Source organism: Bubalus kerabau, chromosome 4 (genome assembly GCF_029407905.1).
Source record: "Bubalus kerabau isolate K-KA32 ecotype Philippines breed swamp buffalo chromosome 4, PCC_UOA_SB_1v2, whole genome shotgun sequence".
NCBI lineage: Eukaryota > Metazoa > Chordata > Mammalia > Artiodactyla > Bovidae > Bubalus > Bubalus kerabau.
Genome location: NC_073627.1, coordinates 12,481,065 through 12,505,972, shown reverse-complemented (window position 1 = coordinate 12,505,972; position 24,908 = coordinate 12,481,065). Strand labels below are relative to the sequence as shown.

The 24,908-nt window shown below is 41.8% G+C and overlaps 1 protein-coding gene across 1 annotated transcript in view; it reads right to left on the bottom strand.

The window, feature by feature from the left end:
* Positions 1 to 24,908, bottom strand: part of RPTOR (regulatory associated protein of MTOR complex 1) — a 329,649-nt gene that overhangs the window by 141,944 nt on the left and 162,797 nt on the right. The window contains exon 7 of the mRNA XM_055575332.1: positions 16,207 to 16,382. Coding sequence (XP_055431307.1) covers positions 16,207 to 16,382 — 176 coding nt within the window. The remainder of the gene's footprint in view (positions 1 to 16,206; positions 16,383 to 24,908) is intronic.

The following is a 24,908-nucleotide window of genomic DNA, read 5'->3' as shown; positions in this document are numbered from 1 at the left end:
GACCAAACAGAATACACCTTCAAAACAGGTTATTTCCACAGGTCCATTCAGTCTCAGGATAAGCAAACAAGCTGTTCTTATGACCTTGGTGACAAGAGTTAATACTAGAGAGAGGTTTAATGCCCAGTCTCAGCACCTTAACGTGGCCTTCACATCCAGGTTAAACATTCAGAGTGAAGCGTGTGGACATTAGGGAGCAAATGACAAGAAGCTAAAAATACAAAGAAGAAGCTGACATCTCATGGCTTCATTTATACCATGTTAGACACTGATGGGACTCCCAGGTAGTGCAGTGGTAAAGAATCTGTCTGCAATGCAGGAGACCCAGTTTCAATCCCTGGGTTGAGAAGATCCCCTGGAGAAGAGAATGGCAATCCACTCCAATATTCTTGCCTGGAGAATTCCTGGGACAGAGGAGCCTGGCAGGCTACAGTCCCTGGGGTCGCAAGGAGTCGGACACGACTGAGTGACTACCACACACACACGATGATGGGGTCACTATGCTACTGTCTGCAGGGGTTTTACATGGTCACATGGTTCTGTTATTCAAAACATGATGCTATTTAAGAGGAATCATCAATTTCATCTCAGCACAAGTAAAATGAGAATGAAACTGGTTCATGCAATATGCTGTCTAGCTCAGCACGAAGGGATTGTTTTTTTTAATTCCATAAGGGTCATAAAGGTGTGCTGTTAAGTATGCAGCTGTATACATTAACCATTTTTGAAGCAACAGGATTTAATGTTACTAATTTTGCATCCTTAGGCACACAAATCAGATAAGTCAAAGTACTAGTTAAAATGCCCAGAAGTTTAATAAGAAGATACAAATAAGCAAATAAATAGTTAACAAGTAACTGTTTTATAAAAAGGGATATAATTCAGTTGCTCTGCAAGTATGGTTTCAAACAGGGATTAAAACTAATTTGGAACATAGTGATGATGGTATCAAAGCAGCAGAAGACAAATGACTTTGTTCCCATTGGCTGCTGATCATCAGGAGGACCAGGAGGGAGGAAGGCTGGAGGGGGTGGAATGTTATTTTATGAGCATCATTTCACCCAAAGTTGATTTCCTGGAATTATATTAATAACTCAGTGGCTGTAAGAGCCCCACTGTGAGCTGAACTGCATATAATCTTTATTCTCTCCTGAACACTGCTGTTCTGTTAAAAGAATATTCTGTTCACACTTGTTCCCCTTGAGTCTTCCACTCACGTTACATACTGATGTGTTCAAACTCGCACAAAAGACTCTTAGACTCACTGAACTGCCTAATGAGATCCGTTTGAGATAACACATTCCACATACTCTTGTTAGGTAAACACTGGAGAAGAAGGGAGAATATGAACCAGTATGGATGTGAGAGTTGGACCATAAAGAAAGCTGAGCACCGAAGAATTCATGCTTTTGAACTGTGGTGTTGGAGATCTTGAGAATCCCTTGGACTGCAAGGAGATCAAACCAGTTAATCCTAAAGGAGATGAGTCCTGAATATTCACTAGAAGGACTGATGCTGAAGCTGAAGTTCCAATACTTTGGACACCTGATGTGAAGAACTGACTGGAAAAGACCCTGATGCTGGGAAAGACTGAAATCAGGAGAAGGGGATGACAGAGGATAAAATGGTTGGATGGCATCACCAACTCGATGGACATGAGTTTGAGCAAGCTCTGGGAGTTGGTGATGGACAGGGACGCCTGGAATGCTGCAGTCCATGAGGTCGCAAAGAGTCAAACACGGCTGAGCAACTGAACTGAACTGAACTAAGCCCCAACGTGAACAAAAATAAAAAGGCAACTTGCCCTTCAAAGAAAAATTTACTTAATACTTTTCCTTAGGGAAATAAGATGATTTTCAAAAGGCCCTATGTGCCTAAAATTTTTTTAAAAGATTTTTTTTAATGTGGATCATTTTAAAAATTCTTTATTGGATTTGTTACAATATTGCTTTTATGTTTTGGTTTTTTAGCTCCGAGGTGGGATCTTAGCTCCCCCACCAGGGATTGAGCCTGCACCCCCTGTATCGCAAGGCAAAGTCTCAACCACTGGACCACAAGGAAAGTCCCTTAAAATTTGGTCAAATTTGTCAGTATTTAGACAGTAATTCTGCAAACATTATTTCTTAGCTTTTTACCATTATTGATTACATTGAGCCTTGGGACAACATTTTAACACTGATATCTGATATTTAAAAGAAAGAAAAGGAGACATGATTTTAAAATCCTGGTATCTTGCAAAGGGTGGTCTTCCTAGTCCAATTCATATATGTGAACTTTCTAAGATGTCAGCTGTCCAGAAGGCTGTTCACAGTTCCGCATCAGTGGAACAAATCATCACAGGTGTACACCTCTTTTGTATTGCTGTTTTCTTCCCTACTTCCCCAACCTGTCTCAAACTCCACAGGCACCCACCCACATCTATTTAATGTATGCCCTTCCATATTTTAAGTATATGTGCAAACTTGCAAACTTATTTATACTTTTTTGGTGTTTACAAAAAAAGTATTGTATTTTTTATTCTTCACCCAATATTATGCATTTAAAAACATTTAAATCAACTTCAATGAGGTGCAATTTACATACAGTAAAATGCACCCATTTCAGATTATAACAGGAAGCATTTGACAAATGTATGTCTGTGCAACTAATCACTCCCATCCCCTCACAGGACATTTCCATCACCCTAAAGCGCTGTCCAGCCCATCCGTTGTCTCTCTCCAGCAAGTTCAGATCTGCTTTCTCTCACTATAGTTCACACTGAGAACATCACAAAATTATAAACTATGTACTCTTTTGGGGTTATCTTATTTTAAGCAGTGACTTATTCACGATATATTGAGAGCATGTTCTTTATTGGCAAGCAATAATACACTAAGTGTATGTCCCTAAATTGGCCCATTCACCCATGGATGAACATCTCTCTGGGCTGTTTCTAGGTTTCGGATACCGTGAACAAAAGTCTGACCATTCATTGAACATCTTGGTGTGGACACATGTTTTCATTCCTCCTGGGTAAATATATAGCAGAATTGGTAGGCTGTATGCGAACTGTGGAAAATTCTGAAAGAGATGGGAATACCAGACCACCTGATCTGCCTCTTGAGAAATCTGTATGCAGGTCAGGAAGCAACAGTTAGAACTGGACATGGAACAACAGACTGGTTCCAAATAGGAAAAGGAGTTTGTCAAGGCTGTATATTGTCACCCTGTTTATTTAACTTCTATGCAGAGTACATCATGAGAAACGCTGGACTGGAAGAAACACAAGCTGGAATCAAGACTGCCGGGGGGAAATATCAATAACCTCAGATATGCACATGACACCACCCTTATGGCAGAAAGTGAAGAGGAACTCAAAAGCCTCTTGATGAAAGTGAAAGTGGAGAGTGAAAAAGTTGGCTTAAAGCTCAACATTCAGAAAACGAAGATCATGGCATCCGGTCCCACCACTTCATGGGAAATAGATGGGGAAACAGTGGAAACAGTGTCAGACTTTATTTTTCTGGGCTCCAAAATCACTACAGATTGTGACTGCAGCCATGAAATTAAAAGACGCTTACTCCTTGGAAGGAAAGTTATGACCAACCTAGATAGCATATTCAAAAGCAGAGACATTACTTTGCCAACAAAGGTTCGTCTAGTCAAGGCTATGGTTTTTCCTGTGGCCATGTATGGATGTGAGAGTTGGACTGTGAAGAAGGCTGAGCGCCAAAGAACTGATGCTTTTGAACTGTGGTGTTGGAGAAGCCTCTTGAGAGTCCCTTGGACTGCAAGGAGATCCAACCAGTCCATTCTGAAGGAGATCAGCCCTGGGATTTCTTTGGAAGGAATGATGCTGAAGCTGAAACCCCAGGACTTTCGCCACCTCATGCGAAGAGTTGACTCATTGGAAAAGACTCTGATGCTGGGAGGGATTGGGGGCAAGAGGAGAAGGGGACGACAGAGGATGAGACGGCTGGATGGCATCATTGACTCGATGGACGTGAGTCTGAGTGAACTCCGGGAGTTGGTGATGGACAGGGAGGCCTGGCGTGCTGTGATTCATGGGGTTGCAAAGAGTCGGACACGACTGAGCAACTGATCTGATCTGATCTGATGCTTCCCTGGTGGCTCAGTGGTAAAGAATCCACCTGCCAACCAGGAGACATGGGTTTCATCACTGGATGGAGAAGATCCCCTTGAGCAGGAAATGGCAACGCACTCCAGTATTCTTGCCTGGGAAATCCCATGGACAGAGGAGCCTGACGGGCTACAGTCTATGGGGTAACAAAAGTCAGACACAGTGACTAAAACAACAACAATGCTATGTGTGTATTTACAGTTATTAAAAATGGCCATACTATTTTCTAAAGTAGCTGTACTATTTGCATTCCAACAGCAATGTAACAGCATTCCAGTTACTCCACATTCTTGCCAACATGTGGGCATCTTTCATGTGCCTATCTCTCTATCTTGCTGTTCACCTATCTTCTTTGTTAAGCATCTATTCAATCATTTGGCCACTTTAAGTTGTCTTCTCATGGTTGAGTTTTTACAGTTCTTTATATATTCCAGATACAGGTCTCTCTCAAATACATGTACCGTAAATCTTTTCAACTAGCTTGCCACTTCTCTTTTTATTTTCTCAGTAGTGTCTATCAAAGAAGTTTTTATTTTAATGAACCTCAATATATCAATTGTTTAATGATTTGTGCTACTTGTGGTTTGTCTAAGAACTTATGAACACTTTCTCCTATGTTTTCATCTGTAAGTTTTATAGTTGTCTTTTAAATAGAAGATCAGAAATTAATTTTTTGTTTAGTGTAAAATAAGAGCGGGGTTTTATTTTTGTCTTTCCTGAAAGGAAAGCCAGATGGTCCAGTACCATTTGTTGAAAAGACAGTCCCTTCTCCACTGAACTATCTGGTTTCTCTGTCCAAAATCAATTGATCATATATGTGGGGGTCTATTTCTGAACTCCATATTCTGTTCCATTGATATACATGGCTATATTTACACCAATACCACAGTCTAGATTATTGTGGCTTTATATTAAATCTTGAAATAAACCACATATCTCTGTTTCAAAATTGTTTTAGCTAGACTCTTTGCATTTCTATATAAACATTAAAATCAACTTATCAACTTCCAAAAAACAAGTGATTTTTGACTGGGATATTGCACTGTATTTATAGATCAACTGGATCTATAGAATTAACATTTGGATAGAATTAACATTTTAAAATATTAAGTCTTCTACACCATAAGCATAGTATAATTCTCCATTTATTTAGGTCTTTCTCTATAATGTTTTATAGTTTTTGTGCACAGGTCTAGCGTATATGTTGTTACATTCATCCCCAGATATTCTAGAATTTCAATGTCATAGCTAATAGTATTTTTTTTAATTTCAATTTCCAACTATTAGTTACTACTTTATAGAAATGCAGCTGATTTGGGGGTATTGATCTGATATCTTGGAACCTTGCTAAAATGCATTATTAGTTCCAGTGACTTTTTTGAAGACCTCGTGATTTTCTTTTCTTTTTCTTTCTTCATTCATTCATTTGGCTGCACTGGGTCTCAGATATGGCACGCAGGATCTTCTCTCTTTTGTTGTGGCATTCAAACTCTTAGTTGCAGCATGTGTGATCTAGTTCCCTAACCGGGGATCGAACTCAGGCCCCCTGTGCTGGGAGCACAGAGTCTTGCCCACTGGACCACCAGGGAAGTAAGTCCCTCATGTTCTTCTATGTAGATAATCATGTTGTCTGTGGAGAGATTTTTTTCCTTCTTTGCCAGGCTGCATGCCATTTTATTCTTTTCTAGCTTACTGCACTGACTATGACTTCCAGTACAATGTTGAAAGAAATGGTGAGAGTGAACATTTTTGCCTTGTTTTCAGTCTTCTGGGGAAAGTGTTTAGTCTTTCGCCATTTCAACTATAATGTTAACTGTAAGTTTTTCTTAGATGCCTTTTATGAGCTTGAGAATGTTCTCTTCTATTTGCAGTTTGCTGAATCAGTTTGTCATGAAACCAGTGCCAAATTCTGTCAAATACTTTTTATGCGTATATTGAAATAACCAAATAGGTTTTTCCCTTTATTCTGCTAATGTAATAGATTATGTTGATTGATTTTTCACATTAAGCCTTGCATTCCTGAGATAAGCCTTACTTGATCATAATACTTGATCCTCTCTCTATACTGTTGGGCTTCATTTGCTAATATTTTGTTAAGAACTCTTAAGCCTATTGGGACTATCCTGGTGGTCCACGGTTAAAACTCCAAACTTCCACTGCAGCGGGCACAGGTTTGATCCCTGATCAGAGAACTAAGAATCTCCATCCTATGAGGCACAGCCAAAATTTTTTTTTAAATATTAAAAAAATGTTTTTTATACTTGGGTTCATGAGGGATCTTGTCCTGCAGATTCTTTTTTTCCTCCTCTTGCAGAGTCTTTGACTTTGATTTTCAGGATAAAGTTAGCTTCTTAGAATGGGATGGGAAATGTTCCCTCTTCCTCTTATTTTCTGAAAGAGTTTGTATGAAGCTTGGTATCATTTCTTTTTTAAATGTTCCCTAGAATTCATCAGCAAAGATATCTGGGCTTGGAATTTTTCTTTGTGAGGGAAAAACTAGGGAGTTCAATTCCTTTATGAGATATAAACTATCCAGATTTTCTTTCTCTTCTGTGTCAGTTTTGTTAATCGGTGTCTTTCACGAAATTCATCCATTTCACCTAAGACACAAAATTTATTAGCACAAAACCCTTCATACTTAAAGTATTCTGTTACTATCCTTTTAATGCCTGTTGGATCTGTAGTGATGCTCTTTGATTTCTGAAACAGGCGATTTATAGCTTTGTTTTTCCTGACCATTCTAGTTACAGTTTAACATTTTTGTTGAACTTTTCAAAAACTATCATCTATTTTCATGGGTTTTGCACATTTCTCTGGTGTATCTTCTATTTTGTTTATTTTTACTGTTTTCTTATTTCCTTTCTTCTACTTACTTAAGGTTTGATGTGATTCTCTTTTTCTGGTCTTACAGAGAAAGCTTAGACTGTAAATTTTAGACTTTTCTAATTAAAATCTGTTAACATCATTACGATTTTGAGATTATTTTTGGTGCGTGTAAACCTAGTTCAGTAATTTGATATTTAGTAACATATTTAGTAATTTGATATATCAGTAACATGATATTTAGCCCACGATCCATAAACACTGAGTCAGTTATTTCACAAACAGTGCAATGAGAAAGGTTATAGCACACGTCTTGATGTGGGGTTTACTGCTAAGAAAGAAAAAGTGCTGCCAACCGAACCAGGCATGTTATTTATCAAAAGATGGTACTATATCTCAGCTATGTTCAGATGTGAAAATGTACCTCCTAGAACTGATGAAATATGACCCACTCTGCACACAGATAATTATAAACATTGTTTCTTGTCTTACGGATGACCAGGACTTCTAATACTGAAGCACCACCAGAGAGAACCCTTGCCTTATTCCCAGTGTCAAAGAGAGCGCATCTTTAGTTTCTCCACTAAGCATATTTGCTGGAGAACCCTGTACAACCTTTACCAAGTAAATGCCCATGACTCAACTTAAACATGCTGGATTAAACATGCATATGGATCTCAAGAAAAAGAGTAAGACAAGGACAAAGAGAGAAAATTATGAGAAGCCAGTCATCACGTAGATCATCTGGAGTGTCAGTGCTGGGGTCAGGACAGGGCTTGAATCCTGGCTCTATCAGTTACGACCACATAGCCTTAATTCCCTCCTCTTGAGAGTAGGGCTGAAGGTAGGCCATGCCACACAGGCTTGCTGCAGGGGCTGAATAGGTTGATTCATGTAACGGTACAGCATAATGTTCAACAATTGTGAACTACTTTTATTACCACAATTTAAAATTTTAACCAAGAGTTGGGCAATTTGTAGCGACTAAGCAGAGAGAGACTGAAGCCCTAAACCTCCAAGGGGAAAACCCAAAAAGAAGCACCCTCATAACGGGGAATCTCTGAAAGAATGAAAACTGAGGTACCAGACTCGCTTGAAGGAGAAGCCAAGGATGAGAGTGCTGGTCCAAAATTTGTATGAAGAGCAGTAGAGCCCTAGGACTGCTCCTCCTGATTGGGAGAATTCTAGAGAAATTACCCAGAGGGCCTCTGGACGTGGAGACACGATGAACAGCCCAGGGCTGCCTTCATCTTTAGGACTGCCTTTCTTCATATTCCTGTTTGTTTACTGCATTTCCCCCCAGGGTCTTTACAGTGAACATCTGATTTTCTTTTTATTTTTTATCTTCGTTTTCTGACTAAATGTATTAAATCCTAGCTTGCTTTAACTACATCTCACAGACATGAAAAGTTGTGCTCGCACTGTCATTCAGCTTTGAATATTTCATAATTTTTTTTAAAAAGTACTCCCTCTTTAAGGGTTTTTTTTTTTTTTTTAAGAATAAGATTTTTAGTTTTCAGACATTTTAAAGGGGCTTCCCTGGTGACTCAGACAGTAAAGAATCTGCCTGTGATGCAGGGAGACCAGGTCTGATCCCTGGGTTGGGAAGATTCCCTCAGAGAAGTGAATGGCTGCCCACTCCAGTATTCTTACCTGGAGAACTCCACGGATAGGGGAGCCTGGTGGGCTACAGTCACTATGGTCACAGAGTCAGACACGACTGAGTGACTAACACTTCTGCTTTCTTTTCATTATCACGCTCCAACTCTATTGTATGGTGGTCTGAGAATAGATTTTACATGGTATCAATTCTTTGGGATCATTACAGCTTTCTTTGGAGTCTGGTACACAGTTTTGGTTTGTGAATGGTCCACCTATGCTCAGTTCTCTGCTTGTTGGGTATATGGTCCTATATGCCTCCATTAGACTTAATTAATCCTGCTATTAAAAAAATCTAAACTATTTTTCTTACTTTTTATGTACTTAGTCTCAGCACCTACATTCCTGGTTTATTCACTTCTACCCAGAGTCTTTTTGGTTCCCATCTTACATGTTTCAAGGCCATGTTGTTTGATGCATATAAAGTCACGATCAGAGTATCTTCTTGATTATCTACTCTTTTTACCACAATAAAACATTTTTCTTTGTCCTTTCAATATTTTTTTAATCTCAGATTCTTCTTTGATGCAGATCAAAATTGTTACTCCAGCTTTTTTTGTTTTGGTTTCTATTTCTCCTCTTTTATCCTTTGATTTTCAACCTCTCAAATATTTTGTTTTAAACACAAATCCTGTGATACATGCTGTATCATGATAATTTTTATGCAACATGAAAATCACTGTCCTTTGAGAGGTGAATTCAACTCACTAAGGACTAACTAATCACTTTCATTTCAAAACTTATTCCAGACATCTTATTTCACATTTTCTATTTACCTTGCTTTTCTTTTTCTACCTTCTTTTGGAGAGAAGAAATTCTCTCTCCTCATGCGAACACGATATATTCTATTTTCATTCTTTTGGTGGTTATCACTAACGCAGTGAGACCTAAACCTATTCTTAATTTTCATGATCAGTATCTCAGATATTCAAATTTCTACCTTTCTGGTCATTCACTCTTTCCATCTCTATCTCTTTGGTGGGAACTCCTCAATCCAGTCTTCCAGTTCTCTAATCTGTCCTTTAGTAATATTCATAAGGCTACCTTTCAATCCACCCCTTAAATTCTTTACTTCATCAATTATATTTTTAATGACCCATATCTCCAACTAATCTTTCGTATTTCTTCCTAGTTCCAATATTCTCTCTTATCACTTCAGGTATGCTTATTCTCACTCTGAATTACTCTTCTATGGTGTAGTGCTCTTGATTTTTATAGGCGTATATTTTCCTACAAAGCAGATGTAGTACACCTTGTTTCTTTCCTTCCCTCTGAGCTCCAGACATGGCAGGCAAGTTGCACCATCCACGGCAATGAGGGAAAAGACCACGTGCACACTTGAGGACCCACCCTCTGCCTGCCCTCGCCTGCACCTTCTGGTCTTCACCCGCTCCACTCCCCACCCTCAACAGTATCAGCCATCAAGGGCTCCACACTGTTTCTGACTCGTTGAGTGGACTCACTGGAGGACCCATCAATCTTACTCTTCCCTGGCAGCCCGAGGACTGAGCTCAGGGGAGGGAGTGAGCAGCCTGTGCCATCCTGTCTGGTCCAATTTGTTTCTCAGCAGCATAAATCAGGTTTCAGCATGTCAACTTTTTTTAAAAGGAGCTCTATTACAATACATTATGATATTCATCTTAATTGAGTGTATGTCAGAGACAGGAACAATGAGAGTACATCGTATAGTTGGGGGAGAAAAAATATTTTCCTCAGAGTGGGCACATGACAAATTACATAACCTAAGGGCTGTAAATTACCCTGAAGCTCTCCTGGCTTTACACAGCAAGGCCAAATTACAGTTATGGCCACAATGTCAGGGCCTCTAGATTAAAAAAAAAAAAAAGTTTAACTAAATCCCAAATTAAGTTTATTACAAGGTCTACAACCCAAAGCGTGACATTACTACAAAGTAAATTGGTAAGAAAATTTCATTCATGACTGTATCTAGATCAACTGCCCTGAAATGTAAGAAATAAGGAAGTCATTTTAATTCAGTTTTTATAAGAAGCTGAAAAAGATGACAAAACAGAAAGCACCAATAGGTAGGCAGAAAGTTTGCTCTCCAGCAGAGAAGTTGTATTTGAGAAAATTGTACAGAAAATACGGAGAAGGTAATGGCACCCCACTCCATACTCTTGCCTGGAAAATCCCATGGATGGAGGAGCCTGGTAGGCTGCAGTCCATGGGGTCGCTAGGAGTCGGACACGACTGAGTGACTTCAATTTCACTTTTCACTTTCATGCATTGGAGAAGGAAATGGCAACCCACTCCAGTGTTCTTGCCTGGAGAATCCCAGGGACAGCAGAGCCTAGTGGGCTGCTGTCTATGGGGTCGCACAGAGTCAGACATGACTGAAGCAACTTAGCAGCAGTAGCAGCAGCAGTACAGAGAATAAATGGTGAATCCCAGTATCAAACACCAGCAAGAATTAATGTTTCTGAAAGCAATTCTGACTGATTCTTGGTTGAGTCTTCAGGACAAAATACAAAGCAAATGCCACAAGTGTCACAAAATACAAAGCAAGAGCCTGCAGTGAGACAAGCAGGACACAGCGAAGGGCCGGGCGGGATGGACGATGCAGGACCTCAAGAGCAGCTGTAGGGCAGGGTGTCTGTGCAGCTGCCTCTTGCACTGGGCAAAGATGAAGACCAGACTTCCCATGCTGACAAATACACATTAATACTATGCCATTAACATTTAAACTCCTTAGATCACTCAATTGAAAGGAAGGAAACACATTTCTTGACGTCTATTCAATTCAAGATAATGTCTGCCATTTTCATTAACAGACAATACAACTGCATGCCACACAATGCGATGGGCATCAATCTATTTAACAGCAAGTCCCACAGCAAATTAAGCACCACTGAGTTATAATTTCAGGAGCACACAAACATATCCATAGTAAATTTAAAATGGTATTCTGCCATTCAATCTAGTAAGTAGAAAACAGCCTAAAGAAAAAAAGAAACATTTCTTGGACTCAAACTATATGGAAGTATATAGTAAGGAAATCATTTATAAGGAGAGTAATGTAATTGCTCACTTCAGAGTTACTGATATTATCAGTTTCTGATATGAAGAAGATTAAGAAGGAAATGAAACAAAAATCAGAGAATGATGTATTCTGACAACTACTTCATCAAATAAGATTTATAAGCACATCTGGCATTAAATATACATACATGTATTATGTACATACAAAGTAAGGCTATATCCTGTTTATAAGGCATATGACTTTCTCCAGCAACTATGCCTTGTATGAGTATAGTGAAAACCATCTTCTTAGTTATACAGGAATGTTCCTGAGCAAAGCTTTTTCCTAGGTTATTTATTGCTCAGGTTCCTTGACAAATAGGTAAGTGCAGCAGTCATTTTTAGGTAAAATCCTGGTTCCATTTTTTTTTTTTTTTAATTTATTCATTTGGTTGTGCCAGGTCTTAGTTGCAGCACATAGGCTCTTTGATCTTCGTTGCCATATGTGGGATCCTTTATTTATTACATGCCAGCTCTTAGTTGCTGCATGCAGTATCTAGCTCTGACCAGGGATTGAACATGGGCCCCCACAAAGTCTTAGTCCCTGGACTACTAGGGAAGTCCCCTGTTTCCATTAAAAGCAAGGGTTGCCAAACTATGGTTCCCAGGCCAAATCTGGCCCATTACTTGCTTTTGGAAGTAAAGTTTTATTGGAATACAGTCATGTCATGCTCATTTGTTTACATACTGTCTGTGATTCTTTCATGCTATGTTAATAGAGTTGGGACCCTTGAGCTCACAAAGCCTAAAATATTTAAAATCTGGCCCTTCATAGAAAAAGTCCATGGACCACTATTCTAGAGCTAGTTTGAGCTATCCTACTTTTATATACCTGAATCCTAAGTAAATAGGATTACTAAAGCCCTGTACTTGTTTAAATAAAACAGAACATCAATACAGTGAAATGTTATGCAATCACTACAAATGACATTTACCAAGAGTTTATAGTGGTCAAGGATAAATAAGTTTGTTATGCTAAGATTTAAGTATATGAAATTGAAAATTCAGTCTAATTGCATCAATGAAAAACATACAAACACAGAAAAAAAAAGACTTTTCAACTAAAAAGTTAACACTAACTGTGGTAATGATGGTAAAATCTTTTTTACATTTTCCTTCTTTTTTACTTTTTAGTAAATTTTCTACAAAGAATGTATATCCCATTTTTCATTGGAAAATATTAAACTGACTTTAAGAAATCCTTGACCCTAAAAATAGAAGTATTATCTGACAAACTGTCTCCTTTCTCCATTTAAAAAGAAAAAGGCTGGTATTTTTCTTTAACTCAGCTGTTATAAAGAAGTATACGTTTCCCTTGACAATTCTTCCAATGAATATGGTTTATTGCTATTCATAGGCTAAGAACACTCAGTGAAATGTTATGGTCAATCCAATTTCTATTCCTCAATATGCAGAAAGTGGTTAATTGTAAAAAGATCTTCCCACCTGGGACTCTGCTTAATCATTCCAGGCAGTGCTTATCTGATGACCAACACCCACAGTCGTGATGTACTGATCTCAAAGTCCATTCTATGGTAACCATATTAGTTTCATTCGCTTTTCACTGTGCTTCCTACTGAATGCTTACTTTAAAAAATTTAATTATATATTAACTCCGAAAGAGGATTTCAGGTAGGTACCGAGACAATGCCTCACATCATGGTGGAGTGAAAGCCTGCTGCCTGACCCAAGGGTAGGAACCCACAGCTGCCAGTGAAGGGATGTCTGGCCCTCCTGACTGGTGGAGGACCACAGGGCTGCAGCCTGGGTGGAGGGGGCATGGGGGAGAAACAAATGAACTCGCTGCGCTGGCAGCAGGGTGGGGAGTGGTGAGAGCGGAAGGCCCATCTATGCTCTTCCTGATGCTTCCCTCACCCATCCCTGCCCTTCTACTCACAGCCCCTTTGACACAGCACCCAGCCCAGGTCCCAGAGCAGAGCTGGTGTGCACCATCAGCTCTGGAGCAGTAAGGACAGGAAATCCACAGGCAGAAGCAGGAAAATGAGTGGGGATGAGGCCGGTTCTACCGCAGATTTGTGGGTGCCTCTGTGGGTGTTCCAGCCATGGAGCTTATGGCGGTTTCTACCCTCCCGCTGCGGTTTGAATCCTGACCACACTGCTGTGATAAAGGTCTCATCTGACCAAGGTCTCCCCATCCTTACATGGATTATCTTAAACAGTATTTGTAAGTCATTTCCCCACATTAACGCCTCCCCCTGCCAGACCTAGAAGAGCCAAGGTCCTTAGCCCAACATCACGGCAGTCCACCCTCTGATGTCAGCCCACCCTCTGACCTCATGTCACCCCTCTGGACGCCATCCTCTACTGACCCATGTTTGTGTATGAGGAGTCACCTGCCTGTGTGTTCTCTGTTCCCCTTCAAGTCGCACCATCTGCCTAGACCCAGACTCAGTTTCCCTCTCTTCCAAGAAGTCCTCCCTTATCCCCTTGGCCCCTCTGTCCTCTGGAAACAGAAACAGCCCTTAGTGCCCTACCCTTGCTCGTGGATGGCCTGAAATGTTGATTTCCTTGTCTGGCAGGAAGCATTCATTTAATTAATGAATTTTCAGGTCACATCTTGTCTCCTCAATGAGACCATAAATTTTTGAGAGCAATGGTTCTTTGCACTGCCTATAGTGCTTAACATGGGTTTTAAGTACACTGGTGGTATTCAGTAAATTATTTCTTGGACAATAAATAAAATGAACAGCTTCCTGAGCTATCTGGACCATAGATCTTCCTGAGGTCATGTTAAATGGCACCATAAACCTTTTCTGACAGTGATCACAGAGTACAGAGAATTAAATAGAAAAATTCACAAATGAAAGAACGAAAAGACCTACAGTCAAGGGCAGGAGCGTGGCCACGGAGCAAAGGGGTGATGCTCTGAGGCAGTGTTGGTATGGCTGCCTCAGCCTCACCGGAGGGCAGGTCCCTGTTCTCCTCCTCTCCTGTCAGCCTGACCCTCTGGATGAACTGGGGAAGCCTCTGGATGAAGCCAGTGTCAGCACTGGCCTCAGGTATTTCCAGCTCTGCCTCGTTCGCCTTCTCTCTCCCCATGGGAGCTTCTACCTCCATGTCTCCTGCTTTTCCACCTCTCTCCCTCTGCTGCCTCCCCCAGCACCCAGCCCCTTGCTGTAATCTCCCAACATGCTAATAGGCAACAGCTACCCCCTCCTAGTAGGAATCCCAACCATTGTGTCCTTCGTTTCAAACACCATAGTCCTCCCACCTGTGTCTCTATGGGATTCTTTTCAACATCCCTGGTTTGTAGTCTCACTGTGTTATCAGCATCTTCCTCCCTTCACCTCCCATCACACTTGATGACTGTTCTTGATGACAACAGTCCTGCCTCACAAGAAGGCTAGCTCAGCTCTCTTTCTTCCATGGGTGAGGTCCCTCGGGGTACACTTTGGCCACATGCATTCTGCTTTTTGCGGTGCAGTGGAGGAGCGGCCGAAGTCAGGCCCTGTCTGAGTGGGCTGAGCTGTGGAGTGGGCTCGGCAGCTGGGGCCACTGCCCATCACCCCCCTCTTCTCCTCTAGCTCCTTAGGGATCAGCTGAGCTAGAAAAGGCTTCTCCTTGGAGACACCCACAGCTGGGACTTGAGAGGGATGGGGTGGAGTGGGAGGCAGATGCCCTATTCCAGGTGCTGTGTGTCAACCCAATGTTGCAACAGAGGCAACACTGCAAGTCCAAGTTCTCATCGAACCAGCCACTGGAGGCAACTCCATGTCCCGCCCCCCACCCAGGCTACAGTCACTCAAGGGGCCTCCCAAAGGGTTGAGCACCATGTTGCTGCCCCTAGAGTCCTCTCCTGTCTCAGTACTTTCTCCAGGGCTGTGGGGAAGGAAGCAGGACCGTGTGTCTGGTGGGGTTAGGACACCGTGGCAGGAAGTTGATGAAGAAGCCCCCCCCAGAGTCCAGTGAACCCACACGGCTGCACCGTCCTGCCTGTGGCTCACCAAGGGTTACTTACCTTCATGTATATGGTTTCCAGCAAAACATAAAAATGGAAAGGCAGATATTAAGTGGGAGCAAGACGGTCTAAGGGACAAAGTTGGACTTGGAGGCAGGAAGCACACACATTCCACTGTGAGTCCTGCCAGGGACAGAGGGCCTTACATGCAGCTTCTACCATCCTGGAATAGTCCATGTATTTCCTTAGTCATAGGCACAAGAGCTTTGAACTTCTCAAAAGAGTGATGGTAGGGAAGTAATATGAAATATTCTACTTCAACTCGAGCAAAGAATTATATAACTAGAGAAGCTTATTTATTTATTTTTTTTTTTAAAGAAAGTCCACTTTTCAGCATGACCCACCTTGGTACTGAGGACACCACCTCAGTTAGCCAAGATATGGACAGGGAGCTCCTAGAAACCATGCACACACTTGACATGGGGGAAAGAGCATCCTGAGCCCTGAGAGGAAATCCCCAGCATCCACATGGGGTCCTGAGTTCATGCCTGGAACCTGGTCCACCAGAGTCAGGTAGATTTCTTGGGTCCCCATGGCAAGCCCCAGGCAAGTGAGGTTGCTGGGATTTGAGGCAGGCGCCACTTACCAGCGCAGGGCGATTTTGATGGGGGTGGTGAGGCATGATGTGAACAGGTCAGCTGGGAGGTCGGGGATCATGGGCAGGAGCTCGTTGGCCTCACAGGCTGCCAGCTGAATGCAGTTCTTCATAGACGGGGGCAAAGGCATCTGGGCCAGTGGGTGGTTTGGGTTAATAGCAGCGACCTGCAGGGGGACAGGAAGGAGAGTGGCTTAGCCGTTGTCCACAACTGGAGACTAAGCCAGAAATATGACATGAAGGAAAGGATCTGTCGACTTGAGGCTTAAGGTTGAGGGGTTCCAGGCCAAGTTCCCCAAAAAGAGGCCCAGCTGTCGGATCCTCTCCTGGAGAGGATCGTTAGCTCCAGCCCCAAATCACTTGTTATGCCAGGACTCTTGGGTTATAAAGGCCGGGGACGGGGGAGCTCCACGAAGACCAGGTGCTGGGGTTTCAGGTGATGATGGTGCCAGGCGGGCAGATGGGACAGGAAAGTGCAATTTTTAATCGCTGATGGCTACTTGCTTGGTTCCCAACTTGAAAAGAATGTTTATGCTTCTCAGGTTTTGCTCCTTACTAAGAATCCCCTCTGCATGACTGTTTCTTTCACATTTGCTATTTCATTTGCTTTTTACAACATTCCCACGAGGTAAGTTTTCTTTCCATTTTAAAAGATCTTTTTACAATGAGGAAACCGAGACCCCAAGAAATGATGGGAATTGCCAGTCACCGGGCGAGTCCTGGTCATGGGTGGGGAGGCTGGTCCTGAGCTGAAGTCTCCCCTACCTCATCCCATCGGGGCCCTCCTGCACCCACACCACACCTATGACACTAACACGCATGCTCTGCAGGAGCTGGGCCTAAGAGCATGCTCAGGTGCACTTTGTAAGTTATACACACAAAGCTGTGTTCACTCATATATCCCTACCATAGATTATGACATGTAAAGTGTTGTCATTATTAATGCGGATAAAACCTTGTTTTATTTCTCAAATGGAAGGCAGTAAAAGTTGTATTTCTATTAATAACCCCTTCTGCTATAGGAATAGCAAGTCCAGAATACACATCAAATTCTAGTATACTTAAAACAAAATAAAAAAGGCAATTTCTCGAGGAATGGGTTTTTTTTTTAATTATTGTGGCAAAATACACACAATATAAAACTTACCATCTTATCCATTTTGTTTGTATGGTCAGTAGCATTAGGTACAATTCACATTGTACAACCATTACCAGAGTGCGTTTTTTAAAGTACAGAGAAAAGGGAAGGCAGAATCACGTTTAATCTTCTCCTTGGCTCTGGCGCTACGATCTAAAATAGCACCAGTGAAGCAACCTGCTCCACACAGGAAATTAGTTTCCAGGTCTGCTGTGACAACCCGCTAGGAAGGATGACGGGTCTGGGTGCCGTGTGGGTCTGCGGCTCATCAGACCTGAGTCATGCGGAAAGACGTGGAGGCTGCAGATGTGTCAGAGTCAGGGGAGGCTGCCGGAAGTGCTCCACTCACGTGCTCTGTGGAAGCATGTCCTCCCCAGGTCAGGGGGAGGATGACAGCAGCAATGGGTCGGGCTCCGGAAGGGGCACGGAAGGCACAGCTCCAAACAGTGAAAGGGGCATTGGAGAGGCGGCCTGGGACTGAAGCCGACACATATGCATCTCGTGAGCATTACCACTAACGGGCACAGATGAGATGACCACAGGAAACGACTTAGGAAGAGTTGTTTATGTAAAACCTAGATTCAATATTCTCAAATGCTGTCGTGCTAGTTTCAACTTCTCTGTCTATAATCTGCTTCCACAGTAAATTTACTTTCTGAGAACCAGAGAGCAGGTCCACTGGCCACAGGCCTTCCACCTTCACTGTTGCCTGTCACTGAGCTTCTGCAGACTCAGGCTCTCTGAAGTGAAGCAGTCTGTCACATCAAGGCCATCTTTCTCCCAAGACAGAGGGCCCCAAGCGGAGACAAGGGTGCTCGGTGGGCTTAAGGCGACTTCTGCAGGGGTCAGGAGGTCCGTGCCCTGTCCCCTGTGGAGGCGGTGCTCCGATGCCCCGACAGAGCCAGGCGGTGCTGTTGGGCAGCAAGTCTGCTCAGTGCCTCTGTGTTAGACCTGCCTCAGGCTGCACCTCGTGGTCCATGGGCACTTCGCCCGGAGCCTCGCAAAGTACCTGAGGCAGTGGAGCCCCAGGAGACGGGAAGACGATGCAGAAACATCTTCATCCCAAGTCCATTGGAAACTAAATTTCCCAATTCAAAATGGTCATTGATAGAAACCTTGATTTCTTAAACAAGCTCCTTGAAGTATGCTGGTGTATTATTGGCAGAAAGCACTAAATGTGGCTGCAGATAACCTGAAGTATGGTAACACACAGTCATAGCCCCCGAGGACTCAGATCAGATCTGTCGTCACCACTAGGCACTCAGAAGGCAGATGAGAGCTGCACTGGGGTTAATTAGAATCAGTAACATTTTGTAAAAATGACATTCAAAACAAAGGATTCCACCAACAATTCATTTTTTTTAAGCTTCTAACCCAGGAAAACAACAAACAAACAAAAATTATTTTAACAGGTGAGCTATTTCCTGTCTATTGTTTTGGTTTTGTATTTATCTAAGATATTGACCTTTTAACTGAAATTCGTCTTTGGAATAATAAATAGCCTGCATGTAAAGCTAACTACTAGTGATTCAGAGAACTTCTCAAAGGCACCCAAGTAAAGAAGCTGGTCCAGCTGGGAGCCGCCACTCACCCTGCAGGGCACACCCCAGACGTACTTGTACCCAAAGGGGCTTCTCCTGGGGAACCCAGAGGCTCAAACACCAAGAGAACTTTCTTCGTTAAAAGCTCACTAGAGCCTTCTGGAGGATTTGGGGAGGATCCAGAAAAACCCTCAATGCGATACACAGCAACCAGATCCAAGAGAGACATCTGCTACCTCTTCCACACGTGTGGATAATGTAGTGCTCGTGCGTTCAGAGCTCATGGGAAGGCTGGCCAAGCGGCTCACACAAGGCCTGGAATCACTCGCTCCAGAAGCAAGGCTGGTGGGGCTGGGGGTCACTGGGGCAGCACCTGAATCTCTCATTTCCTAAATAAACCTCTACCATCATGCTGCTTCTTTTCTCCATATACGTATACATGTTAAGAGACAACTCGATTAAGGCACCAATAATTTCAGAGGCGTCTTTAACAAGCAGCTTTCTGAAAATAACATCTACTTGGTAATAATTCCAGTTCTAGCTTAAAGCAACTTTTATTCTCAACTCAGTAACACCTACTTACAGTGAACATTTTTGCCAAGTTCAGAGAGAGATTAAGATCTGTAAACAGATCAGGTATTGCTTGCCCAGCTCATTATGATATTAACCCCATTAAGATATTAATGGAACATCTATCACGCATCAGATACTGTACTAAAAATAGCACATAAAAAGTGAAAGTAGTAATTTTTAATATATAATATATATAATTCTCTTTGTGTGCGTGCGTGTAGTCAGTCACTTCGTCATGTCTGACTCTTTGCAGGCCCACGGACTGTAGTCCACCAGGCTCCTCTGTCCATGGAATTTTCCAGGCAAGAATCCTGCTCCAGGTTGCCATTTTCTATTCCAAAGGATCTTCCTGACCCAGGGATCGAACCCATGTCTCTTGCATCTCCTGCACTGGCAGGTGGATTCTTCACCACTAGCACCACCTGCAAAGCCTCAATTCTATATATATCAAATATTAAATAGCATTAATAATTTAAAAACAAGTTGCTGGAAACTGAAATTTATGTCAAGAGAGCAGAGGAAGTCACTCTGTTGCAAGAAGACTTGTAACAATAATAGGGAAACCCCCAATGTTCCCCACAAAGGGCAGCTAAAGAACATGCTTCACAGCATAGTCTGTCATGATTATCCTGAGAGCTTACCTAAATGGACCATCCACTGTTTTAAAGCCATTTCATTGTTAGCAATCAGTTTCTAAAATGCTCTGTAATTATTCTATAACTCAATAAAGATGCTTAGTTAGAAATTACAATGAAATTTCTCCCCAATTAACTCTTAGAGAAGCAACTAAAAGAAGGTAACTCAAAAATTCTCCGATCCTTTACATCACAAAGAGCATTTACGTTTGGGGGTTACTGTGAACAATGCTGCTGTGCATCTGCGTACAGGTTTTTGTGTGGACACATGTTTTCAAGTCTCCAGGGTACAAACCTAGGAATGGAACTACTGGGTCATCTACAGCTCCAGGTTTAACGTTTGAGGAACTGCCAGACTGTTTTCTAAAGTGGCTGCACCATTTTACCTTACTTAACCATCTTGATGCGGTGCTATGGTCTGAATGTACATGTTCCCCCCAAATTCATATGCTGAAATCCTAACCCCCAAAGGTGACAGCGCTAATAAGAAGGTGGGACCTTTGGGAGGTGATTAATTTATGAGGCTGAAGGCCTCCTGAATGAGGTCAGTGTCCTTACAAAGAAAGCAGCCTGACAGCTCCCTGACCCCTTCCACCACATGAGGACACAGCAAGAAGGCCTGGCCATGAACTAGGAAAAGGGCCCTCACCTGACCAAGCTGCACCATGATCTTGGTCTGTCCAACCTCCAGAACTTTGAGAAATCAATCTCTGTTGTTTAGAAGCTACCCAGTCTGTATTTTGTTACAGTAGCCCAAATGGACTAGGACAGGTAGGAATTTAAGATTATTCATTTGATACTTTCTCTATTTTCTAACATAAAGATCTAGTGCTGTAAATTTCCCTTTCAATTGCTTTCACTGTTTCTTATCAATGCTGACAGGTTGTACATTTATTTTCTTTTTTTCTGTTTATTTAATTGAAATATAGTTGACTTACAATGCTGTGTTAATTTCTGCTGTACAGCACAGTGATTCAGTTATACATATATATATACACACACACACACTCTTTTTCTTATATTCTTTTCCACTATGGTTTATCATAGCATACTGAGTATAGTTCCCTGTGCTACACAGCAGGATCTTGTTTACCGTTCTGTATACAATAGCTTACATCTGCTAACACCAACCTCCAGCCCCTTGGGAACCACAAGTCTGTCTTCTATGTCCTTGAGTCTGTTTCTGTTTCATAGATAGGTTCATTTGTGTCACTTTTTAGAATCCACATACATATAAGTGATAACATATGGGATTTGTCTTTCTCTTTCTGATTTACTTCACTTAGTATGATACTCTCTAGTTGGAACCATGCTGCTATAAATGGCATTATTTCCATCTTTTTATGGCTGAGTAATATTCTATTGTATATATACCACATCTTTATTCATTCATCTGTCAATAAACATTTAGGCTGCTTCCATGTCTTAGCTATTGTAAATGGTGCTGTTTTGAACATAGGGATGCATGTGTCTTTCTGAATTAAGAGTTTTTCTGGATATGTGTCCAGGAGTGGGATTACTGGATCATATGGTAATTTAATTTTATTTTTAGTTTTCTAACATATATTGATTTTCATTCAGTTAATGTACTTTCTTTTATTTCCCTTGAGATTTTCAACCCGTCAATTATAGGTTAATTTTTTTTTTTTCGGATATTTTTCTGTTGTCTTTCTGCCGTTGACTTCTAGTTGATTTTACTATGATCAAAGAGCAGGCCTGTGTGATTTCTATTATTTAAAATATGTTGAGGTTTGCTTTATGACCCAGGATCTATCTTGATGGATGCTTCATGGACACTTGTGTATTTTGCTGCTGCTGTTGGAGTGTTCAGTGTCAATTAGAGCTCTGTGACTGATTCAACAGATAGGATTGTGCCTTCTGTTTTTTCCCCTTGCACAAGTCTTACTGTACAATGTTGAAGAGGAATAATGAGAATTAACATCTTTTCCTTGCTTTTGACCCCAATGTTAAGAAAAATCACTTATCCTCTTGTCCCTCCCCTCAAATGGGCTGGTAACTTCCCACCTGCCCTTCTCCCTGTGCATGGCTCTGTGACCACCCAGCTGAGTACTGCCATTTTTCCGGTTGCCACCAGAAGCACCGTGGCCTGTGCCACCACAGATCCTTTGCGAGAGAACCTCAGGCCTTTATCTCCATGGCCTCCAGCTGACAGAGGGGGGCCCTCCTGTGATAGGAAGTCAGGCCGTGCAGATGAGTCCTGCCAGGAACCACAGCACCCTGCACCCATATCCCATGGTGTTGATCATGATCTGTGGTCCAAAATATTAAGTGATTTCTGGCATGTTTTAAAATAGACTAAATTAGGAAAAAGCATTAAACTCTTAAGACTTAACTTGGAGAAGCTCCCAGTTTTATGATAGCTGCAATAATGTACTATATTCATGGATTTGGGTTAATAATTTTTCCTTTATTTCTTTTTACATTTCATACAAATCAATCGAAGATTAAACACAGTCAGTGAGTCATAGATATATCTAAGGAAGATAAATAAATGTAGCTTATTCAAATGTATATTTATTTATCAGACCAAATCTGTAAATGTTTCCTAAACAGCTACTTCATATGAAGCTTTCTTGATAGGTTTACATAATAGGTTTAATAAATATAGCAGACAACACCAATAGAAGAGATACTATAAGACAAGGCATAATTATTTTGTCAAATGAACTGCATAAAAATTTGCTATAGGTCATCTGAGTAAGATTTCAGGTGCAAGGAAGTAGAATTTTAGTTACACCCTTAGAGTTGACTGTACTAGTGATACACTTTGCTTGTCTGTGGATTTCATATGATACTACCAGTAGTGAGGGTTTCTGAATTTTTTATGCAGAGAAATCACATTTCTTTTACCCAGAGTCTTCAAATTCCAGGACTAGGAACAGTACAAGGTGCCAAGAGAAATGAACTGCAGGTTCCCATAAAAATCATAAAAGGGAAGGTGTGCACAGGAGCTGAGTCTGGAGACAGCTTATGTATGTTCTGTTGCCCAGGCTGACTGGACTACATGTAAAAGTGCTCTGCAAACTAGAAAAGGTTGTACAAGTAGAGGGTAGGTAGTGTCCCTCAGCTAAGGCCTCCGGGTGCTCTGGCCTCCCCTGGTGGTGCCTTTCCACCTTGCATGGTCTGCTCTCTTCCCAGTTCTCAGTGGCAGCAAGGGTCCTGATCTTTGACAGGCTGCTTTTCTTATCAGTGCTTTTCTGTGACCCTTTCCACTTTCTGGTTAGCAAGCCAGCTCCCAGCACCCTAGGAGGTCCACCCTCCTCCTCCACTCATCATTTCCATAATGGCTTCATCTTCTCCAGCAAGGGGCTGTGGGTGGCTGTGTGGAACCCAATGAAAGGAGTTTCTGCTGTATTTGCTTACAGGTTAACCCCCATTCACTATCCTATAAAAAAGTGGAAATGGCAGCATTTTTTCTAAATTTACAATTGTGGAGGGGGAAGTGTTTCAACAAGATAATAGGTTTCTTACCAATATTTGTTTTGAAAATGTTCACTACTAACAATTCTTACAGCTTACTATACATAGAGTATAAGATACTGAAGGGTGAACTTGACCAGCCTTAATTTCAAAAAGGGCCTGTTCAGGGTGTGTGTGGAGAAGCAAATGGGGGAGGCACTTCACTGCTGAAGCCTGAGGTGGTGCAGGGGTAAGACAGGGCTCACCTGAAGACCTGCCATCAGGACGGCCTTCTACTCACCCATGTCCTAAAGCCAGGCGTCCTGCAACCACCCCGCCCTAGGAAGCACCTGGAGGTGCTCTTCTCTAAAGAGAGTTACTGATGTGTCTGGGGGAAACTAGGGTGGCTAGTGTAGTCGCCAGCTCTCAGAGAAGGAATGCTCTCTGGACTGTGGGCAAGGGTGCTCCAGGATAGCCAGCTCCCACCTGCCTGCCCCTCCATGGCACACAGCGACAGTGGGTAGCCTCCCTTCATTCTTAAATATGAGAAGCAACAGGGAGTCATCATAAGCCTTCTGTAGAAAGGAGAACAACCCAAATAACTCATTTATACAACCCAAACAACCCACAAATTTATACTGGAGGTAACTTAGAAAAAAGGACATCTTTTTAAAGTCCATATATTAAAAAATAAATAAGGTTATCACATCACAGACCTCTTGTTTCCCTGCTACCTACAAATGGTAATTATGAAGCTACAGAAGAGAAATAATGGGAGACTTGAAAACACTTGCAACGTGAAAGCAAGAGATGGACAAGCCGAGCTCCCTGTAGAGTTAGCATGGTGGACCCCTGCTCTGTAGCGTGAACATCCCGACAGCAAGTCCATGGAGAATGCTCACAAATTCACAGACACAAGCTCCATTTAGTAAGCAGTCATCAAGACATATTCCTTATCTACAGATAACCTTAGAATTAACTTGTGACACTCAAAAACCATAGACAGACATTGTAATACTATAAATATTAACCTTAACACAGTTAACTTCTATTTCAAATTCCACAGACATCCACACAATGTGCTGTCTACAATACTAGCACAGGAACCACAAGGTTTCAAAATACAAATTCTCTAGTTCTATGGGATACACATTTAACATTTTTTGAAGAAATCTGAAGTGTGATGTTAGACATTTTTCTCACCATTAATTTACATACGTGACATAAAATTTAGTCACAGTGATGACTACATGAAGATAATGTCATATATCAGTATGAACAGAGGATTTCAAATGGGTGTTTAAGTCACTGTGAATTCAGTGATGCTGCAGGATCACACCTGTTTCTATGAAAATGAGTGTCCGCTGGACAAGGTACTGAGCTGCT